Source organism: Balaenoptera ricei, chromosome 17 (assembly GCF_028023285.1).
Source record: "Balaenoptera ricei isolate mBalRic1 chromosome 17, mBalRic1.hap2, whole genome shotgun sequence".
In the NCBI taxonomy this organism is placed as follows: Eukaryota; Metazoa; Chordata; class Mammalia; order Artiodactyla; family Balaenopteridae; genus Balaenoptera; species Balaenoptera ricei.
In genome coordinates this window covers 8,836,550-8,863,360 of record NC_082655.1, presented here as the reverse complement: position 1 = coordinate 8,863,360, position 26,811 = coordinate 8,836,550, and the positions used below count along the sequence as shown (strand labels likewise).

Genomic DNA, 26,811 nt, shown 5'->3' with positions numbered 1-26,811 from the left:
AGCGCCAGTAGGTTGATCCACCAAAGGTTGGACTTTCCAAGGAACTCTGTGAGTGGCATTCAAAATTTTATATTTGTATGTTTGTAGAGCTAAAGAGCTGGATGCTATTGTTGGGTCCCTACAAATCTCTGCTATTGTCAGTGATAAAAGAAATAGATATTCCAGCAACACCGAGATGCATTGGGTAATGGAGAGTCACACAGACTGAGATTCAAACCCTGTCTGCCATACTAGCTGTGACCTCAGATTTATGACTTAACCTCTTTGAGTTGTAACTTTCTCAGTTATAAATTTAATGGCTTGGCGCATTAAATGAGACAAAAATAATGAGAATTGAGTCCTTAGCTCAGATGTGCAAGATGGATTCCTTATTTGTTTTCTGTAAATCAACTTCCCTTCTGAGGCACCAGTGGTCAGGCTGGCAGAAAAGTTAATCTCATTCTTTCTTGGGGTTTCCTTTCCCCCTGAGGTTATGGCCAAAGGCAGGGAGGGTCCTCTGTAGAACACCCCCAGGCAAGGGAAGCTGTTAGGAGGCGAACCCATCTAGTCTGTGGTAGGCAGTTTTTAAAGATGGCCCTCAAGGATCCTCACGGAATTCCCTCCCCTTGAGTGTGGGCTGAAGCTAATAATTTGCTTCTCCTAAATAGAATAAGACAACAGGTGATGGGTTGCCACCACTATGATTAGGTCACAAAAGATGGCGGCATCTGTCTTGCTGGGCTCTCTGTAACCTTCTGGGCTTACACACTTTGATGGAGCAAGCTGTCATGTTGGAGAAGCACATGTGGCAAGGATCTGAAAGTTGTCTCAAAAGCCAGTGAGGAACTGTGGTCCTGAGTCTATAAGCCAAGAATGCAGCCAACAACCACTGTGAGCTTGAAAGTAGGATAGTGGTTGTCAGGGGCTGGGAGGAGGGGGAAACAGGGGAGTGTACAGGTCAAAGGATACGAAGTTTCAGTTATGAAAGATGAATAAGTCCTAGAGATCTACTGAACAGCATAATACCTGAGGTAGCAATAGAGACTCTGCATTTTTAACCAGCTCCAGGTGAAAACGCTGCTGGTCCAGGGACTGTTTTTTGATGGGCAGGATGCTAGTGAATGCATTTTGGACAATGCTAATATAACTTGGTGCGTGTGATGAATTAATTTAAAAATACTATAAGCAATAAATAAACACACCTGCATCCTTACTTAAATCCTTCAAGCACTCTTGATCTCCCTTCCTACCTAAGCCTCACCCACCTCTGGTATTCTGTGTTCCATCAACTGGCATCGACTTCCATTCTACTGCTCGGGTCAGGAAACTAGGAGGAATCAACACTATCCCCTCTGTAGCCCTTGAATGAGACACACTCTCCATCTCCGCTGTCAGCTCTGGAGTTCCAGAGGCCACGTTCTCTTGTCTGGACTTCGGTACCAACTTTCTGTCATCGGCCTCTCTCCAATATATTCTCCAAGCCACAGCCAGAATGATCTCTGCTGTGTAAATATCTGATTATGTTGCTTCTCTGATTAAATCCTTCAGTGGCTTGCCTTTGCTCCTCTCTCAGATCAAAATCTCTTGTAATACCTACAAGGTCCTGTGGGGTCCAGTCCTACCTATTTTCCAGCCTTTTCCCTTTCCTCACCACACCCCATCTTTGTAGAATTCAACCACTGTGGCTATTTTTTCAGGTTCTCCAGCTTGGTCCTACCTCAAGCTTTTTGAACACGCTATTTCCATTGCCCCTGGCCATCTCCTTCCCCAGCCTCTGTCTCTCCTGTTCATCTTTTAGGTGCAAATAGTTCTTTCCCTGAGCAGCCTCTCTGACCTCCCAGATCAGGTTCTAGGTCTCACAGCTGACTGTACTTTTCCTTTGGAACATGTATCACAATTGCGGTAAATGGACCAGGTTTTTATTGATATTTATCTCTCATGCTATATTGTGAGCTTTGGGAGAATAGGAACCATGATTTTCTAGTTTGGTATTGTGGTTTCTATGTTTGGCATCGTGTCTGGTGCACAGTAGGCACTTAATAATGAATGAGTAGGATTTGACACCTTCTAAGTCTGGCTGGGCTCTTTGCCACATAGCACAGAACTTTATGGGGGCCAGAAGGAGATATATGGGCCAATGCCTGGAAAGACTAATGATCTTAGTCTTAGAAGGAGATGGAGGCCAGCCATTGTATCACAATTATGCTATAGTAAAAGTCAAAGCCCAAATCTTAGTGGCTTGTAGCAATAATCAGGTACTGTCCCACGTGGTGGCTTTATGTGTCAATGTGGGTAAGCCGACCATATGTCCCAGAATTCTTTTCTTTGTATGTCCCTGGTTAGGATGGGCCACAAGTGCAGTTAGTGCAAGAGTTGGAAGGTGAGAATGCATCAGGAGCCATGGTGGTCCTTGGAAGGTCCATGTGGCTCAGGCTTCGTTGCCACTCCTACAAATGTTCACAGATCTGCTGGCTCACTGCATGGAGTGGGCCCAAAGCTCCAGTCCCTGGGGGATTGCTTCGTTCAGCTTCCCAAATCCTGATCCAGAAGTGAGTGTGTCTCCACAGCAGGGCATCCGCAGCCATGAAGTTGGAGGCTTAGAGATGGGAAGAGGCCAGCGTGGGTTTCAGTGATAGACAGAGTCATGTTCCAGCTGGTTCTTCAGGGATTCCAGTGGTCCCCACTCACCCCACTTCCTTTGATCCTGAGCAACTGTCCTACAATGTCAGGTTCAGCACCCCTGGAACAGCCAAATAGACTGAAACTCTCTCGCCAGTGTCTAAAATTGTCTAAGATTCTCCTCTCCCTCAAAAACCTAACACGGAGAAACTATAAAAATAGAATATGTATATCTAACATAATTTCAGAGGGTCTGGAACACTCTTGGCTCACAGCCTGGCCCCCATACACAGAGGGCAAGGAGACACCAAAGAAAGAGGCAGAGAACTCCAGGTTGGGATGTGGTAGGTTGAATAAACAAGGGAACTTACCTGTGAGGCTTGTCTTGGGCGCTGCAAGACGAGTAGATCTCTGCACGCACCTGCCTGAATCTCCAAAGTTTATATAGAGGTTTTAACGGGGTTCAGTCACGTATTCAGTCCAGATGGTCCCAACAACATCTTACTCTCTCAGGGCTGCATCCTTGAAAATGGCTCCCACTGCTGGAACAGCAGGCGGAACAAACATTCCCAAGACAGGGGAGAGGATGAGGAGCCTCCCATTAGCCAGGTCCAGCCCACGGGTCACCCTTTGGTCACGTCCTCTCCATGACCTCCTCCAGCAACCGAGCATTCCCTGTAGCAACTTTATAAGCAAACAGTAAGTAGCATGATTCTTCTTCCTATTGTGAGGATGATCAGTTGCGTATGTTTACACTGTTCATTTCGGTAACTCACATCATCCTGCTAGCCAACTGCCTGATCAGTGGTAAACAAGGGCAATAGGGTTTTTTTTTTTTCAACATATATTTAATCACACTGCATTTTCACAGACTTTCTATTGTCACCAAAAGAAGATTCTTTCCCTTCTAAAAGCAATTCTCTTAAATAGCAATAATAATTATATCTGCAAAAGTAAAATAAAGTCATCTAAGATTCAACGCTTACTTTAAAAAATTACATATTCTACATCATTCCTGGTGGTTCTGCTTCTTTGCTTGAATCTGACCAACACACCTTGCCCTATGTTGGCTGCAAGTTGGCTATAGCTCTGTCCTTCATGCCTTTACTCCAGAAGCCAGGCTGGAGGATCAGCCCCTATGAGGGACATGTCTTTCTCAACGCAGAGAGAGAACAAAAGAGCCGGCAGAAGTACGTAAAGCCTCTCAAAACTTCTTTTCAGGGCTGGCATCTGAAATTTCCACTCATACTTTATTGGTCAAAGAGGATCGTGTGGCCAAGCTCAAAGTCAGTAGGGTAAGGACACATCTCCATGGGGAGGCACTGCAAGTCACAGGGCGATGAGTGGAGACGGGAGCAGACGTATGCAGAGAGGCAAGGGAATAACTTGAAATAATTATGTAGTTTGCAGTCCTCCATCTCTGTCATAAATATGTACTTCCCTCTCTCACTTTCAAAAATGCTGAGAGGATGTATTTCCACAGAGGATACCCTCCAGTGCCATTCAATCATGGCAACAGATTTCAAATCTAGAGTCTTGTAATATTTCTATATTGATTCCTTTTGACATGGAGACTTTTGAACCACCTTGCTCCCTACACCCAACATTCGATACTGGAAGAGGGACAGAATAATTTCCACCCAAACTTTCCTGTTTAGAAAGGGGCATAATGGCAGACACACAGCAGTGGCTGTTCCATGGAAATTCTGTAACTGAATGGTCAGACATTGCAAGAGTCCTACACCCTGTGGATGGAAAATGCTCCTGATAAGGCCCTGATTCTGCTCCCCGGGTGGGGCAACCCAGGCAATTGTTCTGTGGCTCCTGCTTCACCCTCTGGAAAGTAAAATTCACTCCTTTTCCTTACTCTCCTTGGCTACCTCTGGAGATAAGAGAATATGCTTTCCTTGGCAGGCGAGCAACTTTCTCAGCCTACTTTCGTTCCTGGAGGTTGGAAAGTGGAAGAGGTCCTTTGAAGCTTTAAATTGTCATCATCTCTTTGATACCAAGCTAGTACCTCTTTGGCTGGACAGTCTATCAAAAACGTAGTCAACTGTTTTTTATTTATTTGATTCCTGTCAACTCCCTGTGCCAATATCCTTACCTATAATTCTTTTGAGACATATGCATCTCTCTTTTTAATTGCTGGCACCTTGAATTTGTCAGACTACCCGTTTCTTGGGTATTTGTCCTGTGTCATATGCATAATTTATGGACACTGTCTTGGAAGATCTTTCAAATTGTTTGGTTTTGTGAGTAATAGATGCTGTCGGCAATATGAATTGTGATCAGATTATAAGACCAGAATGCCAATAGGGGGTTATTTTGCCTGTAGGTACTATGGGGGTAGGGATGGGGATTTACATATAAATATTTGGAGAGCATGATAATTCAGTTGTGAGTGATACACTAAGAAAAGACGAAGAAATCAGAAAAATGGCCAGCCAGGATAGATCTGGATTTAATTAAACTGGTTCACTTTAATTCCCTTGTAATAATACTAGAGTATCACATGTTCAGATGGTGACAGAAGAATGAAATCTCTAATGATTTCTTCTGATTTTCAGAGCTTACAGTTCAACACAGATTCATCACAATACTTTTATTATTTGCCTTTACATTCATTCATTTTTTAAGAAGTTTTCATTGAAGTATAGTTGGTTTACGATATTGTGTTAGTTTCAGCTATACAGCAAAGTGAATCAGTTATACATATACATATATCAACTCTTTTTTTAGATTCATTCTCCATACAGGTCATTACAGAGTATTGAGTAGGGTTCCCTGTGCTATACAGTAGGTCCTTATTAGTTATTTATTTTTTATATATAGTAGTGTGTATATGTCAATCCCAGTCTCCCAATTTATCCCTCCCCCTCTTACCCCCTGGTAACCATAAGTTTGTATTCTGAATCTGTGACTCTATTTCTGTTTTGTAGATAAGTTCACTTGTAGCCTTTTTTTGGTTCCACATATAAGCGACATCATATGATATTTGTCTTTAACTGATGTTCTCAAACTTCCTTTGTTGCTAATGTGTCTTTTTAGGATTTGTACAATAATTCTTGTAAGTAGTCTCTTAAAAATGCTCTAGGTATGTCCTTACTGTGTGCTCAGAGTTCATATTCTAATTGCAGTGGGAATACCTTTTTTAAAGAGAGAGAGAGAGAGAGAGAGAGATGGAGAGAGACAAGGGACAGACTGAGAAACTGGGGGGCAGGCGGGGCAGTTTTTAGAGGAGGAGGATCAAGAGAGACTGATTAGTTAGTGAAAACCCGGTAATAAAGTCTTAATAAAAGCTTGCATTCTTGGCAGCAAGAGCAGCGTCTTACTCATCTCGGTAAGCCCCAGCAGCAAACACAGGACTTGAAGCAAAGTAAGTCTTCAGAAAAATGTGTGCTTTCGTGGAATCACAGCGAGTGAAACTGGGAGTACCCTCAGAGATTACAGCAACTAGGTATAAGGGTCCCTGGGAAAGGTGAAAAAGGAACATTTGGAAACACCTGGCATTTGTACCTCAATTATCATTTGCAAAACACATACAGCTGGTTCTTTCTAATTTAATCCTCATTACAGCTCTGTGAAGTAGATTTAAGATTCTCACTTACGTGTGAGGAAATGAAAATCAGAGAAGTGTCTAGACCTCAACCACTCTGGTGATGGTGTCAGGTCTAACATCCAATTCCTGGTCTTTTTCCAAATCCCTGGCTCTCATACGCTTTCTATTTTAAGTTGCCATTAAAAAACAACAGCAAGAAATAAGGTAATGGATTTGATTTCCTTCAAATTTATAGTCTCCTATGATCTGCATGATACCCATAGTTCTGAAAATAAATAAATAAATAAAAAGGAAAGAAAATAAAGAAAATCAAAGGATGTTTACCCTTGTCTTGGGGAAACTGACTCTGTTGAATGTTTTGCAAACTACAAATGAGGAAGTAATCCAATACCTGACCACGAAGTTGGATTGTCTCAGTATTTTTTTACTAAGGCAGAACCGCAGACTGTGGCAATGCATGTGCTAACAAGTTCTCTGCCCCAGTCCAGCCCTCTCCCCTCCCCCACGGGGAGAACTCTCTTTCATCTGAGTGTCTGGCAGTTACCTTGGAGATGTTGGTATTGTTTTCTGGTCCTGACCAAAAGGACAGACACTTAGTTAAATTGCAAGTGACCAGTTAGAGCACATATCCTAACTCTGCATAGTCCTGCATGCTGACGCTTACACTGTATAAGGATGACCTATTAGTGTGTTGGTCTGCTCGACTACACTGTTAAGTGCCTTATGATCAGGAAATAAGATTTTTCATCCTTATGCTCCTTGGGCCTAGCACTGAACTTGGCACATTGCAGATGTTCAATAAATGCTGTGGGAAAGAATTGGAAGTAGAATGCTGTTTTTTATTTGTCAGAGCTTGAATACAAACTATAAAGAGTATGCATCAACAGATGAGTGGATAAAGAAGATGTGGTACATATGGAATGGAATATAATGGACTACCACTCAGCCATAAAAAAGAATGACATTTTGCCATTTGCAGCAACATGGGTGGACTTGGTATTATGCTAAGTGAAATAAGTCAGACAGAGATAGACAAATACCGTATGATATCACTTATATGTGGAATCCAAAAAGTACAAGAACTAGTGAATATAACAAAAAAGAAGCAGACTCAGAGATATAGAGAACAAACCAGTGGTTACCAGTGGGGAGAGAGAACGGGGAGGGACAATATAAGGGTAAAGATTAAGAGTTATAAACAGGTGTAAAATAAGTTGCAAGACTATAATGTGCAACATGGGGAATATAGCCAATATTTTATGATAACTATAAATGGAGTATAACCTTTAAAAATTGTGAATCACTATATTGTACCCCTGTAACTTATTTAATATTGTACATCAACTATACGTCAATTAAAAAAACCTGTAAAGAACCATAGGGAAATAATTTTGGAGTCTGTATAGAATCTTATTTGAAGCTTACTCATCCTTCAAAGCGTATTTCAAATGCCACTTCCTCTATGCAGTCTTCCTTGATTTGCTGAGTCAGAATGAGCACAGTCCTATAGTATCTCTATTTCAAAATGATTCATATTTAGCTTCATACTGTACTTGGTTGTTTCTGTATCCACCTCCTCATCACAGCAAGTTCCCTTAGCTTTGGTTGCCTCATTTTGTTTTTCTTCCTGTTCTCTCACTCTGCATCACCCAGCTTCTAGTATTAAGCAGAACATCAACAAAAGTTTGTTGAGTGATTAAGCAAGTACCTGAAAGATAAAAGAATGAGTGCACGCAGGCATGCTGTCTGCCATGTTTGAGAATGCCACTGAATTGCGGCTAGCTCCATTCACAAGGAAAATAATGGTCACTAAGAGGTTAAAAGTGTTCACTATTTGGTTAACTGTCAATTTGTATACTTGCTATGTTCTGTTGCCTACCTTCTCTTCCCCCAGTTTTAACAATCCCCAGCAGAGCGTTCTACATTACAGAGATTTGCCTGTAAAAGCAAATACCTAAGTAATTAGGAATATGAATGTTAGGTCAAACTCTTACTAGATTTGTCTCTCATTTGGCTTGGTTTTCTATCTTTGCAAACCAAGAAGAGTAATCTCAATTTCATTGAATGGTTATAAATTGTCATTTGGAGTTACAGTCAGTATAAGCCAGTTGCAATGAATATTAGTTGTTTTTGTTGTCTGGCTCCCATTTTCTTTCAAGTAACAGCACCTCAATTTTCTTTAAAAGACCCACTTATTCCCATCTCTCAGTCCCTGAGGTTGGGGCCGGTCTCCACTTCCACCTGCCCGATTGGGGATTGGACCCAGGTTCAAAACAAATCAGTATAAGTCATTCCCACAGCCACCATGCTTGGTTCAGAATTGGGCACCTGACAATTTAGGCCAATGAGAGAATGACTTCTAGGACTTGTTTCTACGTTCATCAGGATGTTGCAGTGACGAGTCTGAAGTTGTTGGGGGCCTGGATGTGGATCCCAAGAATCAAGCCAACCCATAGGAAGCAGAGTGAAAGATGTTATCATTTGATCCCTGAATCAGAAGGCGAAATATACCTCATCCGTTTTTAATTCCACAAACATAAATTCCATTTATGCTTAAGCCTGTTTGCATTTAATTTCAGTCCCATACAATCACAAGACTCCTAACACACTGCAGGTCTGAAACTTCCGTGTACATAGGAGTGATTTAGGATGGCTTTTAAAATACAGGTTTCTGGTCTCTAAGACCAAGATACAGGTTAGGGCCCATGAACTTGCATTTTAACAAACAGCCTGGGTGCATCTAATGCAGATGATTGATGGACCAATGCTTGAGAAACACTGAGAGAGTTCATGGAAGTGATCACAGTAAACAACAATAACCAGAATCAGAGGAGTTTTGAAGTATCAACATAGTAGCTGAAAGTAAAGAGCCCATCCTTTGTTCCAGTATCACAAACGGGAAAATCCATTGGGGAATTAGGAGTTGATTTCATATTCAATGGGAAATATAATACTTTAGGAATGTGAACAGAATGCTGTGTGTGAACATATGAGAGAAATAATATCTCCTTGTCACGTTCATACCTGGCCTAGGAGCTTAACTGCCAGAGATTAATTCTGGAACAACTATCACTTCTGGTCAGTTGATAAAAGGATATGGTGCTAGAGAGACAAGACAACTAAGTTCTTTGGCAGGTGAAGGATGTGATATTAATGCCATTCTCAAAGATTTTAAAATGGAATAGGTAGATATGCCAAGGGTGTCTGTTGCAGTAGGTTAGGTTTCTACTAAACTAGTCTGTTAAAAAAAATCTTTAAATTGCTTTGATTTTCTTCACTGATTATATATATTAAAGCAAACACACAAAATAGCTTTCTGTGTTTTGCATGTAATGAAGGAATATCTGGTATTTAGTAACGACTTCTCCCCTTAAAATAGGTATATACAGTTGTTAAGTATTCCAGGAGATATTATGGTTCCATATTCATATTTTCAATGTTGGAGAAATTTAGTTCAGTGATTTCTGCCTAAGGACCCTTGTTTCAAGATAATTTGCCCACTGCTTGTTTGGTTCCACTCAAACACAGCTGTAAGTTCTTTCTTTCTAAATTTGGAGATGAAGTGACTGATGGCTAACATGTACCATCTGGACGAGGGGTGTGTTGGGTACGAGAGGAGAGGGAACATAGTCACGCATAGCTTCACTGTATGGCTGGGGAGTCATCTCCAGACTTTTCTATACAGTATCTTGTATCCCTTCCCTGGTTCTGACCTTTGACTTTGTAGGGTCAAAAGCAGCGATGATAGCCTATATGAGTTTTCTATGAGTCTTATCAGACTTAATGTCCCCTTTTTAGAGTTAATACTATGTCACATCTTCTGCACTCTTCTGAAATTAAATCCATAAGTGAAATAATCAAGCTCCACATATTTTTAAAAAATCAATACAATGCCATAACAATAATGTGAGAATACATTTATGAAAGTAATTCACAATAAAAATAATATCTATCTCAGTACTTAAGTGGTCAGCCATGACTCACGAAGAGCCACAATGAAGCAGTCAAGTGCTAGTATGGAAATTTAGATTTATCCTGAATGTAACAGCTATAAAATGCAGAGTGATATAGGTGTGTTCTATCAGTGCCTCAAATACTATGAGTAGCTTTGCCATTGGTGGTATGATTTTTAAAAATGCATTAAACTCTCGGTAATATTCATACAAAGAGGACAGCCTTCCCTCATGTTATATAGTGGCCTCATTCCTCGAAAGCTGAGCGCATATTAAAACCTTGCAAAAATACTTTGTGCTTATGTGTAAAACTGAGTTCTAGGCTCCGAAAATGATCGACAGGTTTTTTTTTTAACCTACATGAAAGTTCGGAGGGCCATTCAAAAGTCATGTACGACCTGGGACAATTCTTCAAGGTATGGGACTGCATTGTGCATTTCAGGATGTCTAGTAGCCCTGGTCCCTCCTCATTAAGTTGCAGCAATGCCTTCCTCCAATCATGTGACAACTAAAAATATGCCTCCTCCGCCCATTCCCAAGGTGCCTTCTAAAGGACGGTATTGACTCCATTGAGGACACTCACCTATACAATCCATTCAAGCCAGGAATCATTTATTGATACATTAGACCCAATTTCCACTTATTTTCTTTCAAGTTACATTATTGGCGGGATCTCTTGTTAAGTCCCAATTAAAATGGAAGAATCATCTGTTCAGGGTAGACTGGTAGATTGTCAGCAAACTGTGGAAATTGGATAGAATCTGTGCTATCCTTTACATTATGTATTTTATTTAAATCACAAATAACCTCAAATTTTCAGTGATGTAAAACAACAAATATTTATTTTTTTCTCACCTATTGGTTTGTGGGTCAGCAGGGATTTTGCCAGGGTTCAGTTAGTTAGCTCTGGGCTGAACGTTAGAAATTTGATTACTGGTATTGCCACTGCTGCTGGAGAAAATTTTCCTTATTTTGAACATCACCAGCAGCTTCTGATACATAGTTCTCAGTGAGAGAGTCTAATTGGTATAGCCAAGAATAGAACTTTAGCCGCAAGGGAAACAGGGAACATGAGTTTCTTATACTTTCATCTTATTTAGTGTGAGGTTGACTTTGCCCTAAGGCTCATAAGGTGGGTGTATACGTCAGTTTGCATTAGGTTATGCTGTGTAACAAACAACTCTCAAAATTTCAATAGCTTAAACCAACAAATATTTTTTTCCTTGTACGACATATCAGTTGTGAATTAGCATCATCATAATCTCTTTAGAATATGGGTTGTTAGAGCAGCCACCATCTCAAAAATTGCATTTTGCTGTGCCAGAGAGAAAAAGCTTGGTGAACTGGATTTCTTTTTTTTTTAATGAAATGCGAAGTTTTTATTTATTTATTTATTTATTTTTATTTATTTAATTTATTTATGGCTGTGTTGGGTCTTCGTTTCTGTGCGAGGGCTTTCTCTAGTTGTGGCAAGTGGGGACCACTCTTCATCGCGGTGCGCAGGCCTCTCATTATCGCGGCCTCTCTTGTTGTGGAGCACAGGCTCCAGACACACAGGCTCAGTAATTGTGGCTCACGGGCCTAGTTGCTCTGCGGCATGTGGGATCTTCCCAGACCAGGGCTCGAACCCGTGTCCCCTGCATTGGCAGGCAGATTCTCAACCACTGCGCCACCAGGGAAGCCCCTGGATTTCTTAAATTACCAACTGGCTGTGACAAAACTCACTTCCAATTTCATTTTATTAGCCAAAGCAAATCAAAAGGTCACATAGAAGTCTAAGGAGGGTGCAAAGTGTAATCCTGTCATGTGGAATCTGGAAATATATGGTGTACTGTACTCATGACAACCACGATGGGAAATTTCCCAAACATGGAAAGGGATTTCAGATGCTGGTCAACTGAAAACCAAGAAGACAAATGTCCACTAGAGACTGTCTTATTTATATCTTTTCTGTATATTGCCATCCTCAGTGTAATTCAGTAGTTATTAGTAACATAGTAAGTGCTGATTGAACATCTGTTGAATAAGAGGATATGGATATGGTTGTTTAAATTACTGAATCTCACTATAATTGAAGCTTAAAGAGTGCTACTTTGCTATTTTAACTGCACTCTGTAAAGCATGATAAATGTATTATTTGCATGCAGTGTTGCATTTAGAAAGCTTGAGAATCAGAGTGGCACACTGGAAAGAGAAAAAAGATGTTTATCTCAATATTGCTTTGAATGTGTTCACTTGTTGGTTTCCCCAAAGTGGGGACACTTTCTTCTGTGCGTAGTACAGAGTTTGGGATATGGTAAGTATTCAAGAAAAGTAGTTCTGCTGTCATTAGTTGTGTATTCTTAGGAAAGTCATGTCGATTTAGCCATAGGTTCTTGAGCTGCACACACACACACACACACACACACACACACACGCAACACACACAGAATGTCTTAGTAATATTTGCCTTTTGTGTTATAAGGATCTCCTAGACTATAAAGGAATACAATTGTGAGATTGTGGTTGTCATGTGATGTACTTACAGCACAGTGCCTGCCACTAAGCATTCATTCAATAGACGTTTATTTACTTTATAACAGTAACCATTTGCTCTATTCTTAATGTGGAATGGGGTGGGTATCTAAGAAAGCGTGTAGTGTGCCTTTACAAAAGTTTGCCCAGGGTGCTGGGATTGAGGAATTTTGAGAACCTGGTTCCTAACAAATCAACAACAATGACATTCAGTGGGCTTCGTTCTCATCTCCCAAAGGTCAAACACTTCTCAATTGCCAGTGGGGTCCCGGGGCCCGCGTTCCTTCCTTCGCTAACCGGGGCCCCTCCCGCCAGCTGTCAGCCAACTGCCGCAAAGCCCCGCCTCCCAGGGCGGCCCTCCAATCGGCCGCACGGCCCGGGCCCAACCCTCTCGCGTCACGTGACGCGACCAGGCCCGCTTCCGGTTCGTCGCGGGCGGCTGACGTCGTCTGGGCCGGCGTCGCGTCAGGGCTGGCCGGTGGCGGAGGAGGCGATGGCAGCGGACACGGAGCGGGCTTGAGGGCTCGGACCTGCTCCCTCCCGCGCGACCTCGGGCCCGACCCCGCGCTGCGGCCCCAGCTCGCTCCGCTCCGCTCCTGCTCCCTCCCCGACCGCTGCCTGGGAGGAGGCGGAGGCGGAGTCCCGGGCTGGCCGTCCTGTTCGCGCCCCGGCTCGGCCCCGGACAGCCCGGCAACTGTGCAAAGAGGAGGCCGAGTCGGTAAGAGGCGGCGGCGCCCAGGGCCTGGAGGCCGCCTGACCCCCGCCTGGCCGCCCGGGACACCCCAGCGCTGGTGTCTGTCTCTGGCCCGCTCCCCTCCCGCGTCCCTCTCCGTAACTTGCCGCCCCTATTGTCTGGGCGCCGCCGCTCCCTCTCCCCCTCCCTTCCTACCCCCCCCTGCCGAGGGCCGGACGGCTGTCAAACCTGGAGGCGTCTCCTGCACCCTGGCCGCCCGGTCTGAGCCTTTCCTGTCTGTCTCTGGTCAGCCCCCTCCCGCCCCGCATCACCTCCCCCCCACCGTTTTTTTGGCCCCGCGGCCATTCTCTGACCATTGCTTCACTTTCCCAGGGTTGTATCTTCTTGCTGATTTACTCTTCCTTCCCGTTTGTCCGGTCCTCAGGTTTCACCACCCTTATATATTTTTGCTTTCTTGTTCGTTTTCCTTCCCGGTTTTTATTCCTCTCCGTTCTCTCCGTCCCCCTTTCTCTTTCTGCTTCAGGTTTTACTCCCCTCCCCCAATAGACTGTTTACTTGGTCTTACTTTTCCTTAATTCAGATCCCTCCCCATCTGCTCCTCTCCACCCAAGAAGAAGGAAATCTTTCCTTTTCTGGCACCTCATCCCGCGGTGTCACTGGGGGGGAATTATATGTATTAACTTTGTCACTTCTTGTGGGTTCTAAGTTTGATCCTAGAAAATGTTAGTGTAACTTGTCAATTACCCCTTACTAAGTTCTCCCTGTGAAGAGCAGCAGAAAAGGTGGATTACATTTCTACAAGTAACTGCCTTGTATGTTGCACACTGACCAGACCGCTCTTAAAAATATTCATACTACTGTTTCTTATGCACCAAACGCCCTCTGGCTGAGCCTACTGTTAACTTTAATGCATTAATCTTTACTGCTGCCAGGGCAGGCAGGAGGATATCTCCCCCCCGCCGCCCACCCCCCATGAGTATTTAAGTTTGATTTTACGTATTTTTATGACATGTATTGTTGTATTTGGCATATATGGCATGTATTTTCCCTTACTTAGCAGATTCTTTCTAAGAGGAAAGGGCAGTTGGTGTTTATGCTTGCTGTTTTGTTCCTTTTGAATTGTGGCAAAACCATTGAAAAAACATGACACAGTTGTGTGTTTTCTTTTTTAAATTGGGAGGGAGCATAGTCATATTAGTAATTCTAAATTTCAAAACGGTTTTAGAGATTTCTCCTCTCCCCCAGTAGGTTTCCATTCCTGATTAAATATTATATTTTGGTTGGGCTGTTGCAAAATGCATTCATATTCCTCAGGTGCTAGTTAGTGAAAAAGAGGCTACCTCAAGTGTGCTGGGTCGCCACTGGCCAAGAGGATTGTGAATATTCCACATGTCCGTGGTCTAGAGAGGAATAGGTATTCCTTTGTAGTGTTTTGTTTGTTTGAACGTACAGTCGTTTTTATTGTCAGAGTGGGCACTGTCTGTGTTGAAATATAGTAGAAATAAGTTCTCAGAGTTAAGAAATGTATGTATCATTGTTGCTTGTTGAATGTGAAGAAAAAGAAAGAAATTTCCTCTGCAGGTTTATATGTTAAATTAAAATTATTGAATCATGTGCTACCAAGGTGGGAGATCATAGGTAATGAAAAATCCTAATCACAAGAGGAATTACTAAATCTGCACTGGAAGAGTGTGTCTACTGTTTCTTCCATCATTGTGTTCTTTAGTGTGTTATCAAGTGTTTTATGTTACAAGGCACTCAGTAAATATTTGTTGAAAAACTTGATTAATTTGTTCTCTTAAGAATTTCAGTAGCCATATGCCAGGACACTCAATTGTACTGAGTTTTCAAAGACAGAAAAACATTTTCAGCTGTTATCCTGAAGAATTTTCTTGGGTATTTTCGAGTTAAAATTTAAAGCATTTTAGCCATTAGTTAGTTTTAATCCCCATCTATTCATTCTTTTAAAGTAGTTAGCTTTCTAATGTCCCTTTTCTTAATTCATTGTTAAGATTGCCTGCAAGTTGTACAGTACTTTACCTAGAGATATTGGTAATCATCATTCAAATTTCTTAAAAATTTGGCAGTTCCTTTAACTTCTCATGTAATGTTTAAAAAATTCTGTTTAATCCCTTGTGCCTTTTATGCATCAGAATCTAACTTTTTTTTTTTCTCTTGAGGTAGTGAAAAGAGAACCCCGAAGAACAGGATCTCAAGATGAGTAAAAAGCCCCCAAATCGTCCTGGAATCACTTTTGAGATTGGTGCTCGTTTGGAGGCACTGGACTACTTACAAAAATGGTATGGAAAATACGGAGCCCTTGACCTAAAGCATGATATCTGTAGTTTTACATGGGCTGGTTAATTGCTCTTCTTCTGACAGTGGCAGGAACATTAACTTGTTCACATTTTGAATAAACATATACATTGTTTTTTTAGTTTTCCTACTCTTCAGATTTTGCAGTTATCAGTACTCTTTTGTACTTAATATGAGCTCTATGGGTGGTAGGAGGGAGAAGATTAATCCAGATAACCAGATTCCCAAGTTTTGGATAAAACTTGATGCAAATCTACTTTTTTTGGCCTGTGTCAGAGGTGGTCTTTCAAACTACAGAATATGTTGATGGTTAGCATAGCTGTCATTCACTAGTCCACCTAAAACCAAAACCCAGTTTACCTCCTCCTTCCCCAGAGTGCAGTGACCTAAAGGCAGGTTGTTACTGTTTCCAGTTTTAAATGAGTAATCCTTTCAGGCCTTCTCTTATTTCTTCTCCTATACCGGCCATCTATGATAAGGGGTGAATTCAGACACCTCCAACATACCCCTACATACAGTGGTATAGGAGGAATTGGTTACCTAGGATAAAATCACCACCTGGAAAGGAGAGAAGGGGAAATAGCACACACCAGGATCACTGGACTGCAGTAGGAATAAGAATTCCCCCTTTCTCCTAGGGAATGCCTTCCTCATTCCAGTTAGCTGGCCTCTAGTTCTGGGTGGCTGTCTCCTGGTTCAGCCTCAGTTCCTCTTGAAGCCCATTTATTTGATGAGGGGTCTAGCAGTTCAACAACTTTACCAGCCTTTTTGACATTTTCTTTTCACTACAACTCCCTTTAAAATGTAGTGGGCATTTTGTAGATTTGTCTTTGATTGATTTGTATTAAGTCAACTTCCTGAGTTGGCAATGGCAGGCAGAGAAATCTTGATTAGTCATGATATTTGACTTTAGACCAGCCTGGGGTTTTTGTCTATTAGCAAAAACAAAGGTGTTGGAACTCTGCAAACGTCCGTGGCCCCCAGCTTAATGGGGTCTGCTTGGGACAGTTTGAATCTGTAGTTTGAGGTGGGAAAGCACAGTTATTTGGCCTCATGCCTCCAAGCTGCATCTCAGTGAGTGCTCCTTTTTAAGGGGCTTAATTACTCTCCTCAGCTGGAGGACGTACGCAGTGTTCTCAGGAGGGGCTTGGAAAGCACCTGCGAGCCAGGCAGTAGCGTCCCTCCGAGTTACGATGGTACACAGTGTCTCCGGATGTTGCCGAATGTTTTTTTTGGGGGGTGGAGGGCTTATGTGCTCCTGATTGAGAGCCACTGCATTAGACCATACAATGAAAGATGCTATTTTAGTCAGTAATTGGCTCTCTTTGGTTCTGATTTTGACCAAAAGAAGCTTTTTGCTCTGAAGGGACACACTATTGAAAGTAAAGTACTTTACTGTAGGACAGCTAATTAACTGCTAAGATGTATTGAATTTTATATGGGGCACAAAAGAAGTTCTTTGAGACATGGTGCTCTTAACAGATGTTATTTTTAAATGAGATAAACTTTATTCTTTATATTGTTTCTTTTGTTAAGGGCCATTCTGTATCCCCTATAAATTCCACAAATTTTTGCTTTAATAGCATGTAAAAATATAGAAGGATTATTTAAGTGTTGAGAAACTTTGATACTCTTATGAGAGCAAAACAGTTAATCACTGAAAATATACTGAACTAATTTCCTTCCATCTTTCATCCCTCCCTCTCTACTTTCTTTCATATTCTCTTTGGGTTGCATCCATATTGAGTGCTTAGTCTTCCACATTTATTCATTCAGTTGGAATAGTATTGAGGCCCTACTCAATACTATTCCATAAATGTCTTTTGAATTATAGGCATTGGACGGGGAGGGACAGGCAGAAATGCAAATATTACTTACTCTCTTTGTACGTAAGACATTTATAATAAGCAGTATAGCTATTACTAAGAAAATGACTTATACGTTGATACATTAGCTTTTAAAGAGAAGTACGGAGGGAAGGTTGTGATAGTAGGGCACCTGAATGCCAATTTGTCTTATATGTAGAAGGTTTGTCCTATATTAAAAAAAGGAAAATATTTTTTAGTATGTGCTCTAGAAATAAAAGGATAAACTCTAAGTTTAGTGGGCAGAAATTAAAGTTAAGCTCCCACATTTAGGTTTGGGGTAGATTTGATTTAAGAGGAAGACTCAACCTATTTTTTTAGGGGAAAGTATATTATTATTCCTTGAGCAAACCATATCACATATTCTTTAAAGTTCAGAAAGATACTTCATCCTCGAAAATACACTCCACATTTTTAAGTAGCAATTTATTACTTTTTGCTTTCAAAGTAATTTTCCAGCTACATTGGAAAACCCTGGTGATTTGATTATTTACCAATACTAATGAATGCAGGCCCTGAGAAGCCAGTGAGAGGCCAGTCGCCTTCTGTTCCAGTGTGTGGTTTTTTGATACCTGGATCTCTTCTATATGGACTAAACCTAACTCCTACTGAGAAATGTGGGTTGCTTTAATTTTTAAAAAATTTGTAGTTTTACTCAAAACATTTTAATGTCTTTCTCAACAGTCTTTTAATTTAAAAGTCTTTGAAAAGACTTTTAATGTGTTAATGTTCACAGCTAACACAATCAACCATTTTCTGTCTTATCTCCCTCATATATGCCACCGCAGCCTCTGTATATCCAAACCTGAACATATTAGCTTTATAATTTCTTGAATGCAGTAACATCATAAGAATGAAAATAAATACAGGTCGTTGATACAGGAATGTGTTTGGGGAAAGAGAAAGTTCAGAGTTGAAGTTATATTTGAGACAATATCAGTGGATTCTAAAGAGGAAAGAGGCAGGTTCAAATTCAGACTGCCACTTTCTGATCCTGTAAATATGAGTTAAGTCCTTGAACTTGGTTGGCTTAGCAGTAAAATGCAAGCAGTGTTACTGATTTTTACTTACATAATTATTTTAAGGATCAAATAAAATAATGTATTTAAACTTGCTTCAAATTATATAAAATAATGCATAATTATAAAGCACTGAGGTAAATGCAAGGGAAGAGGGAGAGTATATTCAAAAATATATCTTTGGGGATCTGAAGACTCAAGTGTATAAGTTTTTAAATGTAGCCTTAGTGTTGACATGAGAATGGCCTGGAATACAGAAGGAATATCATGTCATTGCAACATGCTATAAAACCTTCTTTTTGAGGTGATAATAAAATCTTTGTTTTTGCAGAGTTTTATAATTTAGAAAGCACCCTTAAAAATGTTAAAGTATCTAATCATTCTGAACATTATTCAGTAAAAAAATGTGATAAACCAGTTTTGACTACTGATTTAACTTTTTGACTGAAATTAAAATACTCTATAGCAAATTTTAGTTGTGAAAACAAAACAAATAAAGTAATATGCTCTGGTGTTACTCTTCAACTTGAAATTATAAAGTCATTTTAAAATATTCAGATGAGTTACGCTCGTCCGACCTTTATTGGAATATTTCTATGTAATTCTCTTCTAGATCTAAAGGAAAGGAAAATGAAAGATAAAAAAAATGTGGAGATGTCTGCAAGTACAGAGTTTGATAGAACAGTATAAATTTGAATTGACAAATGCTGTTTCCACACATTTGGAGTTTTTTGAACTGTATGGAACATTTGCAAATGTGAGTTTTTAAAATGTTCATGAACAGAATTTTAGTAGAGTCGGAAAATCGAAGAAATTTAGATTGTAGGAAGTACAAATACTTTCTAATTTAAATAAAATTACGTATTGTCTGAATTAAAAGGGATTGTCTTTTACTGATTGGATTTGCTATTCAAAGGAAAACACTAGTAGAGATAAGTTGTGTGATCTGTATTTGGAACAGAAGTGTGCTCCTGAAAAGTAGTATGTAGATCAAATTTAAAAACTGAAAACACATTTAAATTACATTAGGTGAGTTTGGAATTTGTAGAAATAGGCGAATACTTTAAAAATATTATTTTGCTAATATAAATAAAATTTGTCCTTTTGTATGTTGACCTTTCCTAAATCTCTTTGTACTTGGAAAGTATTGATTCTAATTTTGAGTTACCACCTTTGAAAACCTAATTTCACCTGTAGACTCAGAAAAATGTACAATCGTGTTTATATACCAAAATAACTGAGTAATATATATTATGGGTGGTGGTAGAAAACTTACCCGTGGACTCCAGATTAAGGACCCTGCCTGTAGAGAATTTCAAATTGAAATTCATAGGACTTGTTTTTAAATTCTGAGATTCTTTACATTCAGAAAGTCACAAGTTTTGAATCCTAAGATCTAAGTGAACCCTCAGTTTAATAATCATCAAACAGGTCTGCACCAGTGTACAAACATTTTAGTACTTTAATTTTTAAAATTTCCACAAAAGAAAACCCCATGAACTTTTAAAGATAAAGTTCTCCCTTCTCCCCTTCTCCCCCCCACAAAAAAATGTTGAAAGCAAGATTAGAAATAGGAGTAGACATATTTATTTTGAAACACACCTGCTTTGTTCTTATTGTTCTTTCTCTAATAGTCTTCCTTTCATTATGTTGATTCATGTTTTTTTTTAATTGAGCTTTTTCTTTTCTGCTCAAATTTTTTGCTTATCCTAGTTTTCTTGAAAGGCAAGAGAAAAGGAATATTGAAAAAAGTAAATTTAACTAAAGTCAGAAAATGTGGGTTCTAGGTGCTGTTCTGCCATGGACTGTGGGACTTTGGAGACTTACTTCTCTGCTTTAATGTCCTTAAAGTAAAGGTGTGACATATTCAGTGATCTCTCAGATCCCTTGAACTAGAAACCCAAGCTCTTTTATCTACTTTTCACCTATTCAGGGGTGACAGGTTTTTTAATCTCACTTTTAGATAGGTAAATAATGGCTTGAGGCAGAAGTAAAGTAGGCAAGGACTAGAAGTCCAATGTAGTTTGCCCAAAACTGCTGGTCTCTAGAAGAAGAGAAAATGTATTGAAAAAGGTGGAGAAAGGTGAATATAACTGGGAACAAAAATATAGAGGTTTGAAGTTATTTGTAGTATAGTGGTATTGGGCAGGTAGTTACTCTTTCTACATCCTGCTCTCCCATCATTTAAATGCTTTCTCATTAACTGTTTAATTTTGAAATTACTTAGAATCATAACTATTGGCTTTAGTACTTTAACTCACTAACTTTCTGTGTAGTACCCATTCACTAACAAATTGGTTCTCTTACAAAGTTCATTGATCCTACAGTTTTGAAAGTGATTCAGGTGAAGTCTGAAAGAGTAGTTCTTAAACATGAGCCTGTATAAGAATCACCTGAAGGGTTTGTAAGGCACAGATTGGTGGGCCCAACGGCTACAAGCTTCTAATTTAGTAGGTCTGAGGTGGGGGCGATAATGTGCATTCTAACAGGTCTCCACATGAGGCCGATGCTGCTGGTCTAGGGACCACATACGAGAACCACCTGTCTAGACCATACAGAATTGTTAACCTGAAGATACAGTTTTTGAGGCGGACAGCAGTGGAAATATCCAGGATTATTTTTTGGTATTATAGTCTGTTTTAACTGTTTATGTTAGTTGGAGGAAGTAAAATGTAAGTATGGACAAAGTGATGCATGATCCAAAAATCCTTTTTTGTTATTTTTCAGTAGAACAGAATATATTGAGCTGCGCGTACTTTGATGTGCGTCCGTTTTCTTGCTTCTCCTCTTTCTGTAGTCCCAAGCGCTATCTGGCTGGATAGTTGTTAAGGTTTAGGCCCTTGTTGCTTTATTAAAAAAAAAAAAAAAAAAAAAAAAAAAAAAAAAGGCTACCTGTGGTTACGGTTAATCATGAATTGACTTTTATCGTTCTGTGCTTTGTGTGCATTCATGTAATGACAAGGGTTGGATCAAGAGAGAAGACAGTTTTATTTGCTTATCTGATATTTGGTTGAAGTTCGATCATCATCTGTCACACACAATCAGTTCCCTGTTTGTTACATTTTTCCTGCTGAATATTATTATTATGTGTTGCGAGATTTTACACTTGTCTTATCACATTACGTAATGCTTTGTTTTGTGATGAGTAATTGATTAAAGCCAATAATTAGGAAATAATTTATCTGTGGTGGTAATCAATTTTACTAAAAAGAATGTTTTGCAATTCTAGTTTCGCTGAGTAGACAGAACTGTATCTGCAGATGCTTAAGGGTTTTTAATTTTATTTTTAAATGATTTTTTTAACTGAGGGAGAGAATACTAGCTTTAAGTTTTAAAAATTGGTAGTATAATTTCTTAAAAGAAATTAACATGGTATTGAAAAAGCAGCTTAGTTTTGCTATTCTTCATAAGGGTTTCAGTGTTTTAGTATTTTTATATGACTTTGTATTGAAGAACTATTGACCGTTCCTCCTACCACCTCCTGCAGATCATTAATCAGTAGATAAAATTTTTCTTCTTATTAAATTAGAAACTGGTATGTAAGTATTATGTTATTTCAGTCATTAAAGTTAACACAACTTGGAGAGAATTGTTGCAATAAAATTGAAGAAAGAATGTGGATATTTAATATTCAGTGTGTCTTAAAAGTCTGTTTTCTCAGTGCCAAAAAACCAACCCTCCTCAATTAAAAATGAATACGTTTCTAGTACATCATGGGTAGGTAAAGTACTGAAGAATAAGCTACTGATGTGAAATGAATTATATACAAGGCCTAGCCCCTTTTACTCATAAAAGGTGCCCAGCAAAGTTCATTGAATTTTGGTGGGTTGGTAAAGAATGAACCCAAAAGTTTTGGGGATATTCTGAAATCTGGTTACCATTGCAGAACACTACTGCAAAGGAATTGTGACTTACTGGTTGAAAACTAAGCATAAAATGATATTTGTCAAACTATTATGAATTACACAAGGGAGGGGGGATGTTTATTTTGTACAGTATAATAAAAGCTGTTTTCCATAATCTCTGGGCTAACGAAAAGCTTTACACATTTTATTTTGTATCAGAAGCAGAAGAGTAAAGTTGCAAGAAAAAATAAACAGATAACTTGATTTTATATTGTTTTTGTTTTCAGTACCTCTTGATAAAGAGCCCCCTATATTTGAAATACTGCCGTAAGTTTTACAAGAGCTGAAAATGATCAGTTGTAAGATGCAGAATATATAATGATCAAAAACACATTCTTTAAGAGATAGACAAACCTCCATTCAGGGATCCACCACTGTTTCGACTTGAGAAAATTACTTGACTTTCAGAGCCTCTATGACCTCCTTAAATAACTGGGAACAGTAGTAGTACCTAACTCAAAGGGTTCTTTGAGGATGAGCAAGACAGTGCACATTTAGAGCTTTTCATGTTTTCTGCCACATGGTAGGCACTTAATAAACGTTAGCTTTAGTAATAATAATAGCATGAATATTAGTTATTCTAAGAAAGTAGAATCTAATGGGAGAGGAGTCAGTGTGTAAATTCTTAAAACTTTAATCATAGGTGTATAAGCATATATGACTATCTGTAGTATTAAAATAATTTTTAAATGCTAAATATTAAGAAATAGAAACTGGGTGGGCTGCAACTTGCTAGAGTTTGGAGTTTTGTAACAGAATTAAATAACGAAGAATGGTTATGTTGGCCTGAACAAATTGTATGAAGTACATAAACTTTGAGTAGAATACTGGTGGCGGTTTTGGTGGAGTGGGAAAGGAATTTTTGATAGTCTAATTGATTCTTACGGCAGGAGATGGTAATGAGCATAAAGGCTGTGGGGTGGGCATTTTGATTTGGTCAGCACTGATGGTATAACGAATGTAGGCGTGGCAAGGAGGTAGAGAGGAACAGGAGTTTAAATAAATCCAGTGATTTGAAATGAAACCTTAATTTGAAAGGTGGCTGCTCCGAGTTACTGAAGCAGAATACGTAGCTAACTCTGATCTTACCCATTCTTTGCTGCAAAGATTATGGACAGGTAGGAAGCAGGGTGGTCTGGCTGCTTGTGTTGAACATGGGTCCTGGGGATGAATGGGTCTGAAAAGAGGACCTGAGGGATAATGCACTGAGATCCTTAGAATTCAGTGTTGTAAAAGATGTGATTTTGACATATATAACCATCCTCTGAATGTTCTTGAAATTCTATTAATAGATTCTTTGGATTTATACTTTATTTTGGAATATCAGGTTTGAATTAATCAAAAGGGTTCTGTTTTCAGTCTGTTCCTCAAGTGTGAAATAAATTAACATGCAATACCTACAAGCACATCATCTAAAAATACTGTAATAGTAGGTGACATTGTTGTAGAGAGTGAATGGTGAGAAAACACTTGAAAATTACAAAGCATAATGTAAATTTAAAGTATTTCCAGGAAGCTAAAAATTTTAAAAGGTTAGTAGGTTATAGGAATATTATGTTTGCTTTGGACTTCATTCTCCATTAATTTTTATTATTTGGCAAATAATCCTCTTCCTGACAATTGTATGTAAGAAAGGTCTCTATTTCTATCTCTTGCAATATGTCTTAGTCATTTTTCATGATACCATGTTAGAGTTTCTTGCCTATGTAATTCTTACCAACAAGACTGTTGTGAATTGTGAATTCTAACTCCCAAAGATTCTGCTAACATTTACATTATGTTTAAGTCGTATTTTAAGTGTATTTCATCCTTTAAAAATCGAAGAACTGCTTTATCCAAGAGAACATCTAATTTAGGTACTCCTTCTATGTGCTATATTGTAATTGTATTAGCTTATTGATTCCCTTTTTCTCTCCCCTCCCTGCTGAATCTGAGTTTGTTGATTGTTATTTGTATTTGTAGCTTTATTCCTAGTTTAGTGTCTTGACATACAGTGAATTAGAGACTCAGTGTTGAGTTAAATGAAATGGATGAGGAACTGTCAGTTTTTAAATTTATATAAATTAGAAATTTTATTGTCTTACCAATATAAACAAGAACAGGACTATTATTTAAAATACATAATTTGAATAATTTATTGGGTTAATTGCCTTTTTGATTTATACAGCACTTATTCAAATGATTAGTTAAATCTCAGAGTGAATTCTGATGGTTTTTGGGACGTTTGATAAAGTCTGGCCTTGCTCAGGGGGTTGTAACCTATCAACGAGTAGTTAACAACCATGTCCTTTGGCTTAAGTGTAGGAGATTGTAGGCCATCAGTGTATCAAGGAATTTCCCTTATCATTTCCTCATGGTTGATGTTCTCTATCAGTACAGGTAAAAATCTAGATGTATCAAACTAGGTAAATCAGATTGAGTTCTCTAAATTCAAATCATGTTTAATTGTTTTACTGTTACTGCATTGAATATAAAAGTTTTTTTTTTTAATCTATCATATTGTAGTTCTGACATAGCTGCATGCCCATCATTTCTTTCTTCCTTCCAAGGAGAGTGGGACACCTATAGTTTTCAGTGTTAATAGATGATCTTGCCTTCCAGAGAATTTTTTTTTTTTTGATCATGGAACCCTTTGAAATCTGATTAAAGTTGGGAACCCCTCTCTCAAGAGAATACTCATACACATCTACACCAAAGTGTTTTTTTCATATAGCCTCAGGGGATCATGTTTCCTGATCTAGCTGTCAGTCAGGATCTGCCCATGTAAAACAGTTAACACCGGTGAGCCAGTATAGTAATTCATCTGTAATGGTAATTCCCATTTTAGGTTTCTCACTTCTCTTTGTGTTTTGACAACACAAAAGAGTTGATGTTACAGGGAACCAATACAGTATATTCAGTGTGTAGCTAACCTCTTTGGTCAGTATCTGGTTCTTATTGGGTTACAGGTTTAGTTCAGAATCCATAAATCTTGATTCTCTGAACTATCTTGTGTAAGTGGGAGGCACCAGTGACGGTGTTAAAATGCTGGTATTAGATGAGGCAATAAAGAGTTACAAGAGTTCAGAGAAGGTGAAAATTATTTTCGTTTTTGGTAATGGTCTTGCTCTACTCTGTTGTTACAGTTGAACTTGACCATTAGAGGATTTTGACCACACTGATTCAGAAAGAGTCCTAAGAAATCAATTGAGAGATTACAGTAGTAGAATTGCATGTATGAGAATTCTGTTAAATTCAGCAAGAATCATTGTAAAGACTTCTCAGTGTTTCTGAATGCTATTTGTTTCCATTAAACCTAATAAACAATTTAGGGTGGATTATTTTTCTTGCTAAGTTTGCTCAGAGTAAACTGTGCTCTGTAAGATTCAAGTGCAAAAGACATATGAGGGCAAGGTAGGCCCAGAGCAATGGAGGCAGTCCCTTAATTTCTATACAAGTAAATATCATTTAAACAGTGCAAGCATTTCAAAGTGGGATTATAATAGGGAAGACAGTGGCAATTTTATGGTATTTTGCAGTGACACGATAAGGAGTAGTAGAGTTCTATGTAGAATTTTGGCGTTGAGGGATCATAGTCCTAGTGAGGTTGCCTTCTCTCCATCTCTTTCTTTGTGCCCTGGAGAGATGCCAACTATGTTTTTTTTCTTTTTCTTTCTTCTTATCCCTAATTGTTTTAACTCTGAAACCCCAGTCTCCTACTTTTCAAATCTTTTCCGCATCATTTATAAATGTTCGGGACCCAGCGTAGTCACTATTCTTTACTCTTAACAGCTTTCATGATTCATTCTTTAAAAAAAAAGAAATAAAACATGATCATGACATCTTCCAAATTCAGTAAGAAAGATCTTACATTCCATTCACACTCAGTTATGATAAAACATAAATTGTGCATCAAAATAGTATTGCTGTCGTTGAAGATCCAGAGGCATTTGTGAATGCATTTGTTTGGAAGTATTTTTTATTCACTGTGTGTATCAAGGCATTATTACTATGGGCCATCTTGAACAAGGAAATCATTTCACTGTATAGAACTATATGTTAAATTGCCATTTTGTGCATTTTACGTGTATAGCAAAGATCTTGATGTTAGGACTTTTTTCTAAGGTGTAACTGATAACCAAATTAAGTACAGACTTTACGGGATTCCCTGTTTGAATGTAATGAATGAAGGGTCATTTCATTAGTGCGTTGTTTCAGAGCCCTTTAGTTTGAACCTAGCTAACCAGTCCAGTCTGATGTCCCACTATTCTCCTTTACTCACCTTACTACTTACCGTGTAGCCTAGCCAAAGGGAACTGTTTCCTTGAAGTGCCCCTCCAATCTCTGATCCTGAGGTCCATGAGGACAGAAACGACAGTGTACTTGTCTGAATCCTCCTTGTCTGGTAG

At 39.1% G+C, this 26,811-nt stretch overlaps 1 protein-coding gene across 10 annotated transcripts in view; it reads left to right on the top strand.

The window, feature by feature from the left end:
• Positions 1-13,081: 13,081 nt before the first annotated feature.
• PHF20L1 (PHD finger protein 20 like 1) overlaps positions 13,082-26,811 on the top strand; it is a 79,753-nt gene continuing 66,023 nt past the window's right edge. For 8 of the 10 annotated variants that reach the window (XM_059901353.1, XM_059901352.1, XM_059901351.1 and 5 more), the window contains exons 1-2: positions 13,082-13,342; positions 15,499-15,618. In XM_059901353.1, the coding sequence (XP_059757336.1) occupies positions 15,536-15,618 (83 nt within the window). In that variant the 5' untranslated portion in view covers positions 13,082-13,342; positions 15,499-15,535. Of the gene's footprint in view, positions 13,343-15,498; positions 15,619-19,131; positions 19,276-26,811 lie in introns of those variants that run through there. The other 2 variants (XM_059901345.1, XM_059901350.1) reach the window with 2 other exon arrangements.